This window comes from Notothenia coriiceps, unplaced genomic scaffold (genome assembly GCF_000735185.1).
Source record: "Notothenia coriiceps isolate Sejong01 unplaced genomic scaffold, NC01 NC01_scaffold00037244, whole genome shotgun sequence".
NCBI classification, from domain to species: Eukaryota; Metazoa; Chordata; class Actinopteri; order Perciformes; family Nototheniidae; genus Notothenia; species Notothenia coriiceps.
The window spans coordinates 6,216,357-6,233,210 of NW_011369945.1; the positions used below are offsets into that span (position 1 = coordinate 6,216,357).

Consider the following 16,854-nt stretch of genomic DNA (forward strand, 5'->3'; position numbering starts at 1 on the left):
TGGTGTCTGTCAACTAAAAACACCCATGTGTATTTTTAAGTGGCAGCTACTGTACAAGCTGTATTCTGCAACCTTCAGGCTGCTCCAATGTGATTTTTTTGTATATTGATTAGCATAAAAAGCTCAGCCACGGACGATTAGTCTCTGCAGAAAAGCAGAGAGACTGCCCACACATGAACTAATTCTCTAATGAATCAGGGAATACGGACTAAGAAGTCCCAGAGAGTGTTCTGTGGTTTCTCTTATGAAATTACATTTCATAACTGTATGTATTATTAGACTAGTAAGGGGTTTACTGAAAGCCCTCTGCTGGCTGACCAACTCTCCCTCCCAACCACCAGGCCCTCCATGGTCGCACCGCAGCCCAGCTGGAGCGGGACCTCCGTGTGGACCTGGGCTTCAGGGGCATGCCCATGACGGAGGAGCAGCGCCGGCAGTTCAGCCCCGGCCCCCGCACAACCATGTTCCGCATCCCAGAATTCAAGTGGTCTCCGATGCACCAGAGGTTGCTCACTGACTTGCTGTTCGCCCTGGAGACTGATGTGCATGTGTGGAGGAGGTGAGCTTAAATGAGCTAATACTACTAGTTCTTCTGCCTTGATTTCAGGACATTGGTATTGATCACAGATATATTGAAAATGATTTGACAAAACATGTCTCACTTGCTCTAAAATGTATTTTGTGTTGTCCATTCGGCACTTATTTTCTCATTTCAGCCACTCCACCAAGTCGGTGATGGATTTTGTGAACAGCAATGAGAACATCATCTTCGTCCACAACACGATCCACCTCATTTCTCAGATGGTGGACAACATTATCATCGCCTGCGGGGGCATCCTGCCTCTCCTGTCTGCTGCTACCTCCCCTTCTGTAAGTGGCTCTACTCTGCCCCTCTGTGGTAGGAAATAAGCTTCAGGTCATCATCCGCTTCAAAGGCCGGCTGTAACTAGATGTTAACTCCAAAATCAGACTTTGAAAACCCAATAACATGATCCCAGGCCAGCATTGATCTTGGATAATCTAATATTTGTTAAATACTGTGTTATTGTGTCTATTGCATTTTTTAGCTTTTTTACAAACTTTAAAATCTTGATTTTAAGGTTGATTATTGTTTTTTTGCCAAACGTTTGCCTTAAAAGATTAAAATGTGTTAAAATAAATATACTTATAATAATATTTTCCGGGTTCCACTTGCACAGTATTTTGGCCTTTATTTGGGATTGTCCTTTACATTTCCAATCTATTTCATTTGATAGTTTGATGATCTATTAATTGAATCAACTATCTTCTTTCTTTTCCTCTCTGTGTTACATGTATTTTGTGTCTGTTTTCGTCTCTGTTTTTGTCTGTTTTTGCATGTGCAGAGTTCTAAGAGTAGTGCCAACCCTGTAAGTTGCAGTTTTTTCCTCTTTTCTTCTCTTTCTATGTTACTAATACTTTGTTCTGGTTGATTTACCATTGTGACTGACACTAAACCTTGCTTGTCTGACATCCATAGTGTTTCTATCTGTTGTGCTTCTTTGCTGATAATCAATACTCCCCCTTATACTGTTTGTATCTATTGACCTCTCTGCCTCAGTCTATCAAGTTCTTTCAGTTATAAATCGTAGATACACTTAATTTAGATACAATTTGTATAATATTCTAGCATTGTTCAAATATTATACAAATGAGGCGAATAGAAAAGACTAAAAGGCCAAGGAGGTGGATCAATAATAAGAACACATCAGAGCAGAGCATACATTTACAGATGAAAATAAATAGAGTATGTTTTATGAGAGAAAACAGCATGAGAGTTTTCCTTAAGTCCTAAGGGGTTGCATCTGCTAAGCCTGTCCCATTTGTATCAACACTAAAGAAGGCAGGAGGAGCCGGACCCCAGAGGGGGTCAAAGGGAGAGGAGGTGACCCCTGTTCCTGGGGGAGGAGGCGCAGGGGGAGAGGTGCGTAAAGAGCCTGAGACTCCCACCATCACCAGAAGAGCTAAGAGCTAAGAGCACCAACCCAAGTCCTTCTGTCCTCACCTTGTGTGTCTGTTATTCCCCAAATGTCTGTGCTCACATGCTCTGAAGAGACGCTTGCACTCTGTTGACTCTCCACTGCCCTGCACCCCCTGCTCACTGAAGCACACACAGCAAACCTCACACTGGGTTTACAAGTGTAAAGCCCACTTGCTGTGTTTAGATGTATTTGCATTTACTGAATGCTTTGTAATTGATTACTGAGGTTGGAGTCAACAAGGGGAATTTGTTTAATTTCCCATTAGATATATTCCTGGCTATCTCTACCTGTTCACTGCGACTGTTGTTGCTAATTGGCCACAGTGCTACTGTCACAATCCCACTGTAACCATTACCTGTGTGTCACCAGACTGTACTTCCTGTGTGTTGCCAGATTTCATCACATAAGTGTGTATTTCACTTGACCAGCATGTGTTCTGGGTTTGCTTTTTTGCTAGAACCGACCATGACCGCTGTGGTCATGCTCATCGAGATGATGATAGTACATTTTATAAATGTTACTTTAATTGTATACAATCTCACCACCTTTCTAAAACCAGTGAGAGAGCATCCCTGTTATTGTGGTTACCTGTTTGTTTTTCAGTGAATAACTGGCAAGCGTGTGTTTGTTTATCCTCCCTTTCCCAGACGGAGTTGGAGAACATCGAGGCGACTCAGGGCATGTCTTCGGAGACGGCGGTCACCTTCCTGTCTCGACTCATGGCCATGGTGGACGTACTGGTGTTTGCCAGCTCTCTCAACTTCAGCGAGATTGAAGCAGAGAAGAACATGTCGTCAGGAGGGCTGATGAGGCAATGCCTCCGTCTGGGTGAGTTCTAATCTTTATTTGTATTCATTTAATGATGACTTTTGATTGTTTGATTTGTCTATGAAATCTCTTTCCAATCAATGACAAAGCACAAGCCTTAAACCTCACCTATCTGCCTTTTAAAATCGAAAGCTACAAACTTTCTTATTTGGGTGTTTCAGTTACAAGGAAATACAAAGACCTATTCAGAGAAAACATGCTGGTTCTGTTGAATCAGAAATGTTATTAGCTGTGATATTTTCCTAGCATCCAAGGAGACATCTACACATTGTGGAAATAATAAAAAAATGGTGTTTAAGATATAAAATGGGTGTGCATTGCAATAGATTAGCATACAGTCCCTCAAAATCTATTGTATTGGGCTAGGCTCTAGTCCAGTATCATTTTTGCAACTGCTTACCTATTTCTCTTTTTTATTTGATTGTGTAATTGACTGATATTTGCTTATCATGTTGTGGTTGTGGTCTTGTATTGAATGTACACACCCTGAAAACAAATACATTTAGACATCTGTTGGACATCAAAAAGAAATCCTTTGACACTTGACCTTCAGAACAAAATAATAACAGGTTCCTTCTCCACCTCTGTGTCCATCAGTGTGCTGCGTGGCAGTGAGGAACTGTCTGGAGTGCCGGCAGAGACAGAGGGATCGAAGCTGCAAATCCTCCTTAACCAGCAGCAAGTCGCAGGACAGCCTCCACAGTGCCTCCACCAACAGCAAGGTATCTTACACACACATCAAATCAAATGCTAATCCAGCACACAAAACTAAAATCTGACATTGAAACTTGCATTTGGCATGACATCTGACATTCTGTCTTCCATATTTAGCAGGATCCAGACAGACTCCTGCAGGATGTAGACATCAATCGTCTTCGAGCTGTTGTTTTCAGAGATGTGGTAAGCATGTGAATGTAACTATGTAGACTGTAGTCTGTTTTAGTGTTTTGTTTTTTTTCTAAATAAATGTGTTTGTTATTTTTCTATAGGATGACAGTAAGCAGGCTCAGTTTCTGGCGCTGGCAGTGGTCTACTTTATCTCCGTTCTCATGGTGTCTAAGTACCGGGACATTTTGGAACCCCAGCGGGAGATTGGCAGGTCCACCAGCCTATCAGGGAGAAGCATTCGCCACGAGATCAACTCCCCAACCAGTACAGGTGATTCTCAATATAAGAGAGGAATCTTGGAGGAGCTGGTGGGGACTCATCTTTCTAGTCAATACTCACTTCAGGCAAACAACAATACCTTTGTCATGAACATCAGACGAGGACAAAGATAAAGCTTACAAGCAGGAAAAAAAGATGAGAAAGAGAACAGATGATATACATTTCTTGGCAATACATTACACTAAAAAATAAACTTTTGTTCCTTCAGAGCACCCATCCACAGGCTTCTCTGACAAACAGACCCCCACCCCCGTGGACGACTCCCCCCGCGCTGGCATCCCTCACACGGACTCAGGCATCGGGGAGGAGGGCCATGTGGCCGGGTCCCTGAACGGCTCGGAGATGGGCCTGGGGCTCGGCCTGGGCCTGGTGGGGAGAGAGACGGACAGAGACAGAGACAGAGAGAGAGACATGGGGGGAGGGGGCACCGACCTGCTGTGTAGCCTGTCTGACGTCAGGAGGTCACAGGAGAGCCTTCTGGACTCGCCCCACAACCCCAACATCAGCCAAGCCCCGCCTTCCTCCATCTCCAGCATCAGCCAGACCAACAAAGGCATCAATGTCAAGGTCAGACCGGCTGCAATCTGTCTAAATGTGTTCATAGAGATAAGGCATTTGGTCCAATGTGGTTAGGAAATGCATTTAGTCAACACATGCAGCCTTGAGCAATTTAAATTAGGTTTTCATAATTAAGACAAATCTGTATTTTTAACTATGTTATATTTTTGTAATAAAATAATTAGCACATTTTTGTTGAATAATCAATTGATCTTTAAAATGACAGACACTTGTAAAAGATGTTTGTCCCAGTTTTGTCCAGTTTTGTTGATATCTTTAAATGTATTGTTTTGTCAGTGGAAAGCGCCAAAGATATTCCTGTTTTTGAATTAAAAAAATACTTGAAGGATTAATGGATTATGAAAGTAGTTAGCTGCTTGACAACGGGATTAGTTGAGTAATCGTGGCAGCCTTAGTTGAATCCCCTAAAACTGTTTTAATGTTAATATCTTTCCACATATGCACCTTTCAGTGAGGTTATATAAGGTTATGTATCATTATATCATATGCTCTTTTCTGACTCGTATACATTCGGAGTTTACTGCTGGGAATATTTTCTTTGTTGTTGTTTCAAAGAGTTTTTGGACATTTCAAAGCCTACATTAAAAGCAACATTACCAAAGTCACAGTAAGCCTTTTAAAGAAGTGATTATGTTAAGCCGTTACATTCCTCACAGCTTGTCCTTTAGTCACCATGAGGGTTTTCCCTCTGAAATGCAGGAGATCCTGAAGAGCTTGGTGGCAGCTCCAGTCGATGGCGGTGATTTGGGACAGGACTCCGGGCCGACGCCCTATCACCCCGACCCTGCCCTGAAAACACACCCCATGCTGCCCATGCAGTTCCACTCCTTCGACAGGTCAGTCCCACCAACTGTTTGACCTACAAGAGGTGGAACATAGACAGAGATATCAGAGACAGTACACTCTGACACATCAATTTATAGATTTCTCCAGTCAATACTGATCTTTTGGAGATGTGTTTTAGTTAGATGCTATTTGTCAAGGACGCAGAAATCAATTATTTGATTAGTATTTAGAACATGACCCCCTCCTCTTTGGATGGTTACATTGACAAGCTTACGCAATGTGCTTTACCTATGCCAGCAGTCCCATTGATCTTCTTAGTGAAACCCATATAGAGATTTTGGATATTGGCTTGTTGGTTTTTTCTAGCTTTTATTGTCATTAAATATGTGTGTCATTACATATATATAATATATAAACAGACACATTTAGTTGGTAATTCAAAATGGAAAACAATGATTTCTGTGTGGTAGCAGTGATACTGTGAAATGACTCAGATTACATTTGTATACTAGATTTTAGACTCTGTCTTAAATTGTATAGGGAAAGAGATTCTGCTGATTAATGATAAAGTCTTTGAACATGACAGGACAAAATCTAAGCTGGCTTCACATTTCCCTCTCTCCTCCAAACTGTTAACATAAAGCCTCTCTGCTGCTGAGTGATGGCCTGCTCATATCTCCTGTGCATCACTTAGTCTCCTAGATCCTGCTCTCTGTCAGTCCTTGAGAGCTCAGTTATTGATTGTAGAGTGTGCATAATAGATCACAATGGTATTTATGTCCAGCTCCAAAATGTCCCCCCCATGTAAATGTCTGACTCATGAAGACAGGCGAAATACGTCTCATTTATAGAAATAATGGCAATTAAACAGAATTGTGTGATGGTAAAGAAAATATGTTAGTTATTCTAAAAAAACACACCTACTGTACATAGCCAAATCTAAATATCTAAATATAGTGATACACTGTAACAATTATTCTTCTTAAAGCTTAAAAAGTGATATCTAAGAGGTTACAAGTTACAACTATTTTGAATTGTTTAATTTGTTTTAACTAAAAATGCACAACCCTTTAAGTTGCTTTGTGTGTTTTATTTATAGTGGCATAAACCAACAGTGGCATACATACAGAGGCGATATGACACAGAAACATTTGATAAAAAGAGTAATGTGTGAGCAGGTTTGTCTGACTGATGCCTTTTTGTCTTATCTCCAACAGGAGTGTAATGGTTCCAGTCAAGAAGCCGCCACCCGGCAGCCTGTCAGTCAACACGGTGGGCACGCCCACCACCAGCGGATCAGCCGCCGCCGGCAGCACCCCCAATATATTTGCTGCTGCGACAGCAACCCCCAAGAGCATGATCAACACTACAGGTGAGAGATAACACAGATATAGTGCACTCGTAAACAACATTTCTACACCCCCACAAACGATTTAGCTCATTATTCTTAAAGGTGGGGTAGGTAATTCACTTCAGAATTTTTTTTTGTTATATTCCATGCAATGCTCTTAACATCCCGATAGCAATGAATATATTAAATGCTTTGACAATAATTACATAAAAAAATGTCATCTGTGGAAGTAAAAATGTGAAAAGCTCGACCAATCATCTGAGCCGGCCCAGGCCTACCTGCCTGTCAGCCTTCCATCTGTGCACAAACTTATCTCGTGCCCTCATTGGTCATGTGCGCGTTCGTGTGTGATGGAGGAGGGGCTCTGTAAGGAAGTCTGAAGGAAGAGGCAGATTTTTTTCGGCTGCGTACTTTCAAATTCTCGCGCACTCGAGCTGGTTTCTCCATCCTTACCTAAGGGTAGGTAAGGATGGAGAAACCAGCTCGAGTGCGCGAGAATTTGAAAGTACGCAGCCGAAAAAAATCTGCCTCTTCCTTCAGACTTCCTTACAGAGCCCCTCNGTGGGGAAGCAAAGCGAAGATTTCCAGGATTTTCAGGATTTTCAGGATTCAAAAGTTGAGCAATGTTCAACTTTTGAAGCTGAGCTGGAAGCGTCAGCCAATCAAATCCCGTTTATGCAAATCTGACAGTACAAGCGCTAGCCATAGTAGCCAATCAAACCGCGTGCAAGCTGGGAGAGCCAGACCGCAGTTCATTTCCTCATATTCCAAACGAGAAATTACGGTAGCAAATCACCCGGTTCTTTACGACCAGAACTATTTACCGGGATACAAACCGGAGGAACCAGGCATGGAGGGAGGTGGCAGAGACAGTGGGTGAAACTGGTAGGTATTGGTTTCGCCTATATATATATATTGCTCGCATAAAATCCCCGGGGTTTTTTGCTTTGTATGTCGGGGGCGGGAGATTCATGTGATTGGTTGTTGGTCGCGTTGCTCGCAAAAATCCCCAAGCTCTCAGACACGCCCAGCTCCAAGATTTTCAAGATTCTTTCAAAGCTGCTGTGTGGACGTACCGTAAGAGTGACATTTAAACACAGTTGCCATGTCAGTGATGAAGAGCAGTAGTGTAGACTGAGTGAGATGTGTTGGTGGTGGGATGCGTTATAGTTATACTTGCTTTCAGTAGACTATATATATATATACAGTATATTGGAATCAATTCAATATCCTATTTATGTCTAATCACTTAATATGGAAATTGTGTTTTTGACCTTTCATTAAGAACGTGTCACCTGGTAGAAATGAGTCATTACTGTTTTTATTTAAGTCAATTGTCAGAACATTTCCTGAATTGAAATTGCTTCTGACGTTCTTAAAAGATTATCATGGCTAGTATCCTCTGTAATCAGGTTTACCAAGGATTTAAAAAGCATGTGTGTGCCCCCAGTTGACCCCAATCTATCCCTGCTGTATTATATAACTAATGACTATGAGAGTGAGCTAGTGAATTTGTTTTGGGAAAGATGAAGACCATAATTGTGAAGTAATAGGGGGAAAGGAATGAAGAGGAAAACATTTACATATCAACGTAAAAACAAATGCCAGAGGGGGGTGACAAAACAGAAAGAGTGGGAAGGAAGTGAATGGATGAAGTGATGAGGAGCTTTGTCGTGTGGAGTGCTCTGACCTCATATTCTCCATGCTGTCTTCTGGCATGGGTGCTACTGTCTGGACAGCTGGCAGATTCTTGCTAGTCGCACCGTTGACGAATGACGATGAAGAGGAGGAGGAAGAGGAGGCAGAGTCTGTGGCACCTAGGCAGGACAGAGAGTGATACAAAATCTGTATTATTCTAATATGAATCAAGCATGACCGTGATTATTGTTCAGGATAACAATTGAAAAAAACCGTATTATACAGCGGCAAACCAATTCAATTTGGAAAGTGTTTCACCAGACGAGCTGCTGCTTGTCTTCGGGTAATGGCCCCCGTTTGTGAAAATAGCTTTGCAATCAATATACAGAATCCATTCCAGGAAACAAATCCCTTCCTTGGTTCATTATGCAGGCATGATATAGTCTAATATGTCTGACGGGCTGAAAAAGCTTTGATTACAAACCCACATATCCGTAAATGTGCATTTGATTCCAATTTTGTCATTCATTTACACTTCTTGATACCATATTTGGGTCAAAAAATATCTAATGCATGATTTTCCTGTGTAATATTTCTATGTTCAGCTTCAAATGAGTGGTCTGCGCCTTCATTGATCTGGATCCTGTCCTTGAAATAGGTTCAAACTAATCTTGGAAGCATCTGCCAGTGCCATGGTTCAGTTTGTTTCTATTGTAGTTTGTTCTGGCTGTCAAAGGACAGCAAAGAAAAGCATCAAAGACTTTTCTATCAAGAGAAGAAACTCAGCCGTGCTTCATGGAGCTGCCTTTGATTTGCTGGAGGCCTTTAACACAAACAGGATTGGGACAAGTGCCATCAGTCTGGATGCCTGCTACCTCTACGTACACTAAAGAGATGCAGTGCAACAATATATGCGGGTAAATATATTTTATATATGATAATGTATAAGATTAAAGGTAGGGTAGGTAAGGATGGAGAAACCAGCTCGAGTGCGCGAGAATTTGAAAGTACGCAGCCGAAAAAAATCTGCCCCTTCCTTCAGAATTCCTTACAGAGCCCCTTCTCCAACACACACGAACGCGCACGCGACCAATGAGGGCACGAGATAAGTTTGTGCACAGATGGAAGGCTGTCAGGCAGGTAGGCCATCCAGTTATTTTAGCCAGGCCGGCTCAGATGATTGGTCGTGCTTTTACAGCTCCACGGCTTCCACAGATGCATTTTTTTATGTATTTATTGTCAAAGCATTTAATGTATTCATTGCTATCGGGATGTTAAGAGCATTCCATGGAATATAACAAAAAAAAATTCTGAAGTGAATTACCTACCCTACCTTTAAGGTCAGAACTCTGACTCTAATCTCGAAACAAAAAAACAAAATCACTTTAGGTCATATTTTAAAAAACATTCACTTGTAGCCCTAATCCTCTTCCGTACATCTGAATGTATTAATGGATAAAAAGACAAAAACTAAATGTTACACAAAATAACAAATGCTGTCTTAAATCTCTTATGCCCTATGCTTATGAGTAACCAGAATAAACATTTTAATCTTAATGTAATCAGTTTACCAATAAAAAAGTCTTACTGTTGCTTAAGCCCATATTGTTCTTAAGAAGTTCCCCTACTTAAGAACAAATGTAATCCATTGTATGTTCAAAAAGCTTCAAATCTAGTTCTTCATGTGACAATGGAATTAAGGTGCCTTACTTGGAAATCAAAAATGCCTCTAGGATTAGCTTGAAAAAAGACAGCGCCATGTGTTTTAAACATAGACTGTGTATATATAAAGGGTTTTAAATTCTAAACAAGTGCTTTATAATTATTCTGTCAGTGTACCCTGAAAGTCCAACATTAATGACTGGATCACACATCAGCTACAACAGAGTGCTTCATTTCACTTTGTCTTCATATGGAACTCATCAGTTTCACAGACACTGTGCACTGACCCTGTTCCGTCAGCCAGCTAACAAATTAAGGAATTTGTTTATTATTCCACTCCGAATCAAACGGAGCAGACTAAACACTGGACACATTTTGCACTGAGTCTACAATACAAGGATTTAATCATTATTTTCACCACATTGTGACACTGACACATTGTAAACTTGTGCTAATAATGCAACAGTTGTTTTACTTGTGGAAAGAAGATAATCATAAAGAACATAAAAGTCCTAAGAGCTGAATGAATGAATATATACATTTATTTATTTTTAAAAGTGCATTTCTGTTTTTGGTGACAACTGATTTTGATTAATAGAAAAACTACTGCCACATTTTCCTATGTAGTGTTGAAGAAGGGTACAAGGGAGGGAATAACTATTTCATTCAAGTTGTAGCCTCACTTCCAACGGTTATAGTCAGGGAGAGAAAACATAGCATTTTAAAATGTTATTTTTTATGAATTTATAAGCAAAAGTACATTTCAGACATTCAACGAAAAATGTATACGTTCAATTATTAGAGTAATGTAGGCACAATTATGGATCTTTTCTGTGTGACAGTTTGGACTGTAAGACTTGCATCATCGTAGGGAATGGAGGAATCCTCGCCAACAAGTCTCTGGGACAGAGGATCGATGAGTTCGATGTGGTGGTCAGGTACGTTGTGATACAGAAGGAGGTACTTGACTCGATGCAACTCGATTACTCTCTCTGTAATCAAGTAGTCATCGTTTAATCAAATGTTGTACAATTGCAGATTAAACTACATGTTAACCAGCTTTGATTATTTTGGACAGGTCATTTTATGATTGATTTTGCAGCTGTGTGTTGCAGGTTAAACGAGGCTCCAGTGAAAGGCTTTGAGAAAGATGTGGGCTCCAAGACCACCATGAGGATCACCTACCCAGAGGGGGCCATCCAGAAGGCAGAGCGCTACGAGCCTGAGTCCCTGTTCGTCCTCTCTGCCTTTAAAGCTCTGGACTTCAAGTGGCTGCGACACATGATTTTCAGCCAGAAGCTGGTAAGGCAGCTTCAAAATAATTCAGGGTGTGTGCTGCAGCGAATGTAGCTATAGGCTGGTGGTGTACAGTGCAGTATTTTCACACAATTTATTCACAAATCTCAAAGCTTTTCATGCCTTCAGACTAGGGGTGCACCGAATGGGAAATTCTTGGCCGAAACCGATACCGAAAATAGGAAACAGTTGGCCGAAAACCGAATGCCGAAAGGCCGAAAATGATTAATAGAAATATATATATATAATAATATATATATATAATATATATATTTTTATAGGTATATATATATATATATATATATATATATATATATTATATAATGTTATACATTTTTTACCCAATGTTGTTCAGCTGCTGATTTTATGGAAAAAATAAATTGATTATGCAAAACTTAACTTAAAATAATAATCACTATTATGGGTCCATAAAACATTTATTCAGCACTTTGAATGCATACAGTACATTTAATTCCAATCAAGTGCATTTTATTTTCTCTGTAGGATAACTACACAAAGACGCATTCAGAACCAAAGCCAGGTGCTTTAAAAACTGCCATAAACATCTAGGCAGGTAGGTCCTACAACAAAATAGTGGTAAATAAAGACTGTAACATGCCAGGCACTTCAACAACAACCAAAGACCTTATAAGTGCATGCATACAAATGTGGCAAAACTGGATAAATGCCCACATGAATGGTAACTATTTACAAAATGAAATTACCAACTTTGAATTTCAAGAATCTGTAAATTAAGGCTGGTCTGTCCTCATAAGCAAAAGTAGTAAACATGTATAAAGATACATAAAGTGAAAACTGGATACAAGAATCCACAATCAATTACAAATTAAATTACAATTTCAAGAATCTGCATAAATAAGGGTGGTTCTGTCCCTCTATGAGCAATGTAAACAACATTGTATCCATTTAGATACCGAAAGTACAATATATTGAACCACTGTGCTGCTGTCATTTCCCCCTAGATGATAACCTGAGATGGTGAATTATAACTCCAATGAAAATTGTTCAGGGAAAGTGTAGTAGAGTGACATGTAGAACTGATTAAGCTTATGATAAGCCAGGCCTGTCTACTATTAAGGAAAAGTGGGAGGTTATTTTTAATGAAGCAGTAGCTCTCTGCTTATCAGCCATGAAGTCTGTTCCTCTTCTTATCAAGCACATGAGAGCAGTGCTGGAACAGTCTCTCGCTGGTCCAGTGCTTGTGATTTGATCTTACTCCGCAATATTTGTCGGGTGTTTTTGATTGTCAAGTGTGGAGTAATCCCGAAGTGGTGAAATCTTTGCAGTTACACCCCCTCGATGAAATGTCAGCTGAAAACTGTTTTACAAATCGCAAATCCGCGCCCTCTTTTCTGATATTTTAAATATCTCCAGCGGCAGACATGTTGGCTGTGAGCAGCCGAATGGTCACGCGCCGTGCTGTCGCGGCGTTTTGATTACTCATCAAACAACACGTTAGCTTACCAACGTAACCCTGTTCTCTGACATTCGGTGATTATTTTTTCATGTTTTTTTTTTTTTTTTTTGTGTTGTTTCTTTATGTAATATCTCTTTTGTCGTGTTTCCGATATAGGGCTTTGGTGTGGTGAACCATTTGTCGTTGGGTGTCGGTTGACGATAATTATTCCGCTGTCTTAGTACTGATTTTCATATAAGTTGCTTGAATTTATTTCGATGACATCCGCTACTTCTAGTGACATATATATGGTGAAGTGATGACCATTTTTTGACAAACATTGATGTCAACTTGACTCGTTGGCAGAGATATACCAATCACCAGAAGAAATTCTAATATTGAAACAGTCAGAAACGGAAGCAAAAGCACACCCCTAGCCTTAGCGATATGATCAATTTGATGGCAACGAACGAATCATCACTTTGCGGTTGCCATTAGTTTTGTTAAAGTTATTTAACATGCGAATTAATCTTGTGATGAAGTGTTGGATGGTTCCTTGATCGTGAAATGTGGTTTTTCTTATGTGGAAATGTCATGAATTCTGCATTGTAGCTCCTTTTCCCATTCTGGTTTGATTTCCGATTGGTTTGGCAAGACTGCCAATGTTTCCGGCTCATTTTTAACTGTGAGGCATTGTATAATGTTACTTTATATTGAAGTTGATCAAGTTTTCTTTAATTGGCTGTGTCAAAATATCAATATTTGTCGTTTCAATTATATTTAAATGATAAAGACACCATACTATATTCTGTTGATATGCTTTAATGACTTTTGAGTATTGAACATTTTAGGAACACTAACTTATAGGTATGCAACGTCAGCAAAAATTCTCTACAGGTTGTAGTGTAAATGAATAGATGAAAAAAATAGATGTTGTAGAAATAGTGGGATGCGATAGTGGACAGGAGATCATTGTGCTGTGCTTGAACGTATAGGTGTGTCGAGCCAAAGACAGTATAAAGCGATATATGTAGAGACGGACAGACAGACACACACTCACACACTACTACACACACACATCACATCACGTATGTAGTAGAATAGTTTAATAATGTGAGTATAATGGTACTATAGGCTATATATTATTATTAGTCAGTATTGTCGTATAGTTTTTATAGTTAATGATTTTATATTTATGTATTAATATGATTCATGAATTATTCATGGTAATGTAGTTGTTATATTAATGCGATAATATAGGTGTTTTGAGATATACTTCATACCTTACACACACACTTACAGTGGGGCAAAAATATTATTCTATTATGTTCTAGCTATCAATTGTGCTTAAGTGTTGCTTCCCACTGAAAAGAATATCATGATGTAGATGTCTCATGTAAATTGTTCATGCTGGTACACTTCAACTATGATAATCAATTGTTATATTATTCTTAATATTCATATGAGAGACAGAATGGGGGAGGTAAAATAATGCCAGATATCATCAATTTCTGTAAGGAAATTTGTGTCTGTGTATTATGATGTATAAATCCCTACTGTTAAAATATCATGAGTGTGATATGGTCAAACCGTATCAAACACTGAAATAAGAATAAGTCTTTCCGGCTCTCACAGACCTTGTAACATTCATTCTTTAAGAGATCCTCTGTCTCTATCATTGTTAACGTATTAAACTAACTCTGGTTTGAACTACATGTTATCAGTATAATAACAAGACACCTGTCCACTATAACACTCAAAACACGTCTACACTCACTTAAACCCACTATGGCCAAGACCATAAGAAGCTGTCAAAGGTGATACACCTGAGAGAAACAAACATTGTTAGACCTGCTACCAGGTCTGGTAAGATCTGTTAATCTTTGCAAATGATTGATTAAGAGCAGCTTGAGTGTAGAAGATCAATTCGCTTGTAAGGAAGCAGTATTATTGGTAGAAAGATGGGAAGACAATAACAGACCACTGAGTAATTCTGCATCTCTTTTCTCGATCTGAGGTTGCTCACCTGTCATATGCTCTCACCCCGTAGGGGTCAAATATGTGATCACGAATAGAACGGTGTATGCATCAATATCCCAGAACCACAACTTGGTCTGTACGGTGACCTGTCAATGAGCTACTGCATGAGAGCTGGGGGACCCAAAAAAGGATAACTCAAAGGCTACCATCAGATTTAACAGAACCAACTCACAGCCGCCAAGGGAATCATTATCGCTGCTAGTGATCGACAGATAGTCCACTTCTTAAGCCTTTAAGTACATGTCAGGCCCGTCTTGAAGGTTTGCTAAGAGAAGACATGAATAGATCCAGAAATGAGGAATTGGGAGAATGTACATATGGTACAGTGAATGAAGAGCCAAATTATGAACTATAATGTTAGTAATTAATCTTATAACTAGACGGTGGTTTGGAGGAGAAAGAATGCTGAGTTGCATCCTAAGAGAACCACCCATACCTTACATGTGAAACATGGGTGGTGGAAAACATCATTGCTTTGGGGTGTTTTTCTGCAAAGACAGACGAACTAGATCCCTGTAAAGGAAACAATGGTAATGGGCGCCAATGTATCGTGAGATTTTGAGTGACAAGAGCCTCCGGTTCCATCAGCAAGGCATGAAGATGAAACGTGGCTGTGGGTCTTTCAGCATGACAATTGATCCCCAAACACACCGCCCGGGGCAACGGGAATGGAGTGGCTTCGTAAGAAGCATTCAAGGTTCTGGAGTGGCCTAGCCGCTCTCCAGATCTCCAACCCCATAGGAAAATCTTTGGAGTGAGTGTAAAGTCCGTGTTGCCCAGCGACAGCCCAAAACATCAGCTGCTCGTAGAGGAATCTGGCGGCATGGAGGAAATGGGCCAAAATACCAGCAACAGTGTGTGAAAACTTACAGAAAACGTTTGACCTGTGTGTGTGTGTGTGTGTGTGTGTGTGTGTGTGTGTGTGTGTGTGTGTGTGTGTGTGTGTGCGTGTGCAAGTGTAGTATTGTCCACTTCTAAGCAATGCATTTTTCTAATCAAAACACATGCACAATTTGAATGCTGCATTAATGAGAGCAAAGGGAAAGCTTTGGAAGAGAGTTCTGGCGAATCAATGAGGTTAACATGTTATAAACCTCCAATGTTGGCTAACCCTCTTATAGAGAGCTAAAGCTGTTAGAGGAAACATTCTCAGTATTGCCAGAGCCGGACATCTTGACACAAACACACAAGTGCTAAACACAATCTGAAAGGAGTCATTGCACAGTGCCAGGCAATACCAATAATGTGTTCCCAAAAGTCTGTGTTTATTGATTTATAAGAGCAAAGGTGCAAACAACACATTAAAGCCGTCTAGTCAATATATTGGATTTGGCCACATACAGTGCAACGTATGAAATATGATACAAAAGCAACACATATACAACTGTCTGGCGGCAACACCAGTCACCTATTATGGTGGAGACATTCATTAGGATAACATTTAAACACAACTAAATTGACACATTAAAATACAGCACTTCTGACATCAAAAACATGATGAAAAACAAGACAGTTTTGAAGGTAAACTGTTCAAATCTAACATCCTCAGGGAAAACAAGCCAAATGTACTGTATCGTTTTTATTTCATCTGGTTTCTCTCCTAATGTGTTTTTCTATTTCCAGTGGTACATGATCAGCATCGTCCACATCTACAACCGCTGGAGGAACTCTGAGATCCGTTGCTATGTCAACGGTCAACTGGTCTCCTACGGCGATATGGCCTGGCACGTCAACACCAATGATGTAAGATGTTGGCTTAAAGCAGAGGCAGTTTGTTGCCTTGTGAACTGGGGGAGAATTAAAGGGGCCCTATTATGTTACTTTACAGGTTTCTGTGCATGTAAATGGTCTGCAAAGGCTAAAATGCCACACTCTGGTTTCAGACAGAGGGTGAAAAGAGATGCTGCAGCACAGAAGGAAAAATAAAGAACTTTTTGACCCAGGACGTAAACATATCACAGGAAAGGCACAAAATACAATTATGAAACCTGAACATTTGCAAAATAGGGCCCCTTTAAATAAAAAATGTGATTGAGCTTTGATAAAACATATTTTCTGTAAATCAGATGTTGCTAACAGAAGTTTTACCT

At 40.1% G+C, this 16,854-nt stretch overlaps 1 protein-coding gene across 1 annotated transcript in view; it reads left to right on the top strand.

Annotated features, from left to right (window-relative positions):
- The window catches only part of LOC104965228 (neurobeachin-like), a 37,132-nt gene extending 25,655 nt beyond the window's left edge, over positions 1–11,477 (top strand). Inside the window, exons 17-30 of the mRNA XM_010794188.1 lie at positions 342–559; positions 717–870; positions 1,365–1,388; positions 1,859–1,942; positions 2,648–2,828; positions 3,426–3,550; positions 3,660–3,728; positions 3,818–3,986; positions 4,204–4,562; positions 5,274–5,410; positions 6,578–6,732; positions 8,451–8,544; positions 10,824–10,949; positions 11,127–11,477. Coding sequence (XP_010792490.1) covers positions 342–559; positions 717–870; positions 1,365–1,388; positions 1,859–1,942; positions 2,648–2,828; positions 3,426–3,550; positions 3,660–3,728; positions 3,818–3,986; positions 4,204–4,562; positions 5,274–5,410; positions 6,578–6,732; positions 8,451–8,544; positions 10,824–10,949; positions 11,127–11,361 — 2,130 coding nt within the window. The 3' untranslated portion in view covers positions 11,362–11,477. The remainder of the gene's footprint in view (positions 1–341; positions 560–716; positions 871–1,364; positions 1,389–1,858; positions 1,943–2,647; positions 2,829–3,425; positions 3,551–3,659; positions 3,729–3,817; positions 3,987–4,203; positions 4,563–5,273; positions 5,411–6,577; positions 6,733–8,450; positions 8,545–10,823; positions 10,950–11,126) is intronic.
- Positions 11,478–16,854: the final 5,377 nt, after the last annotated feature.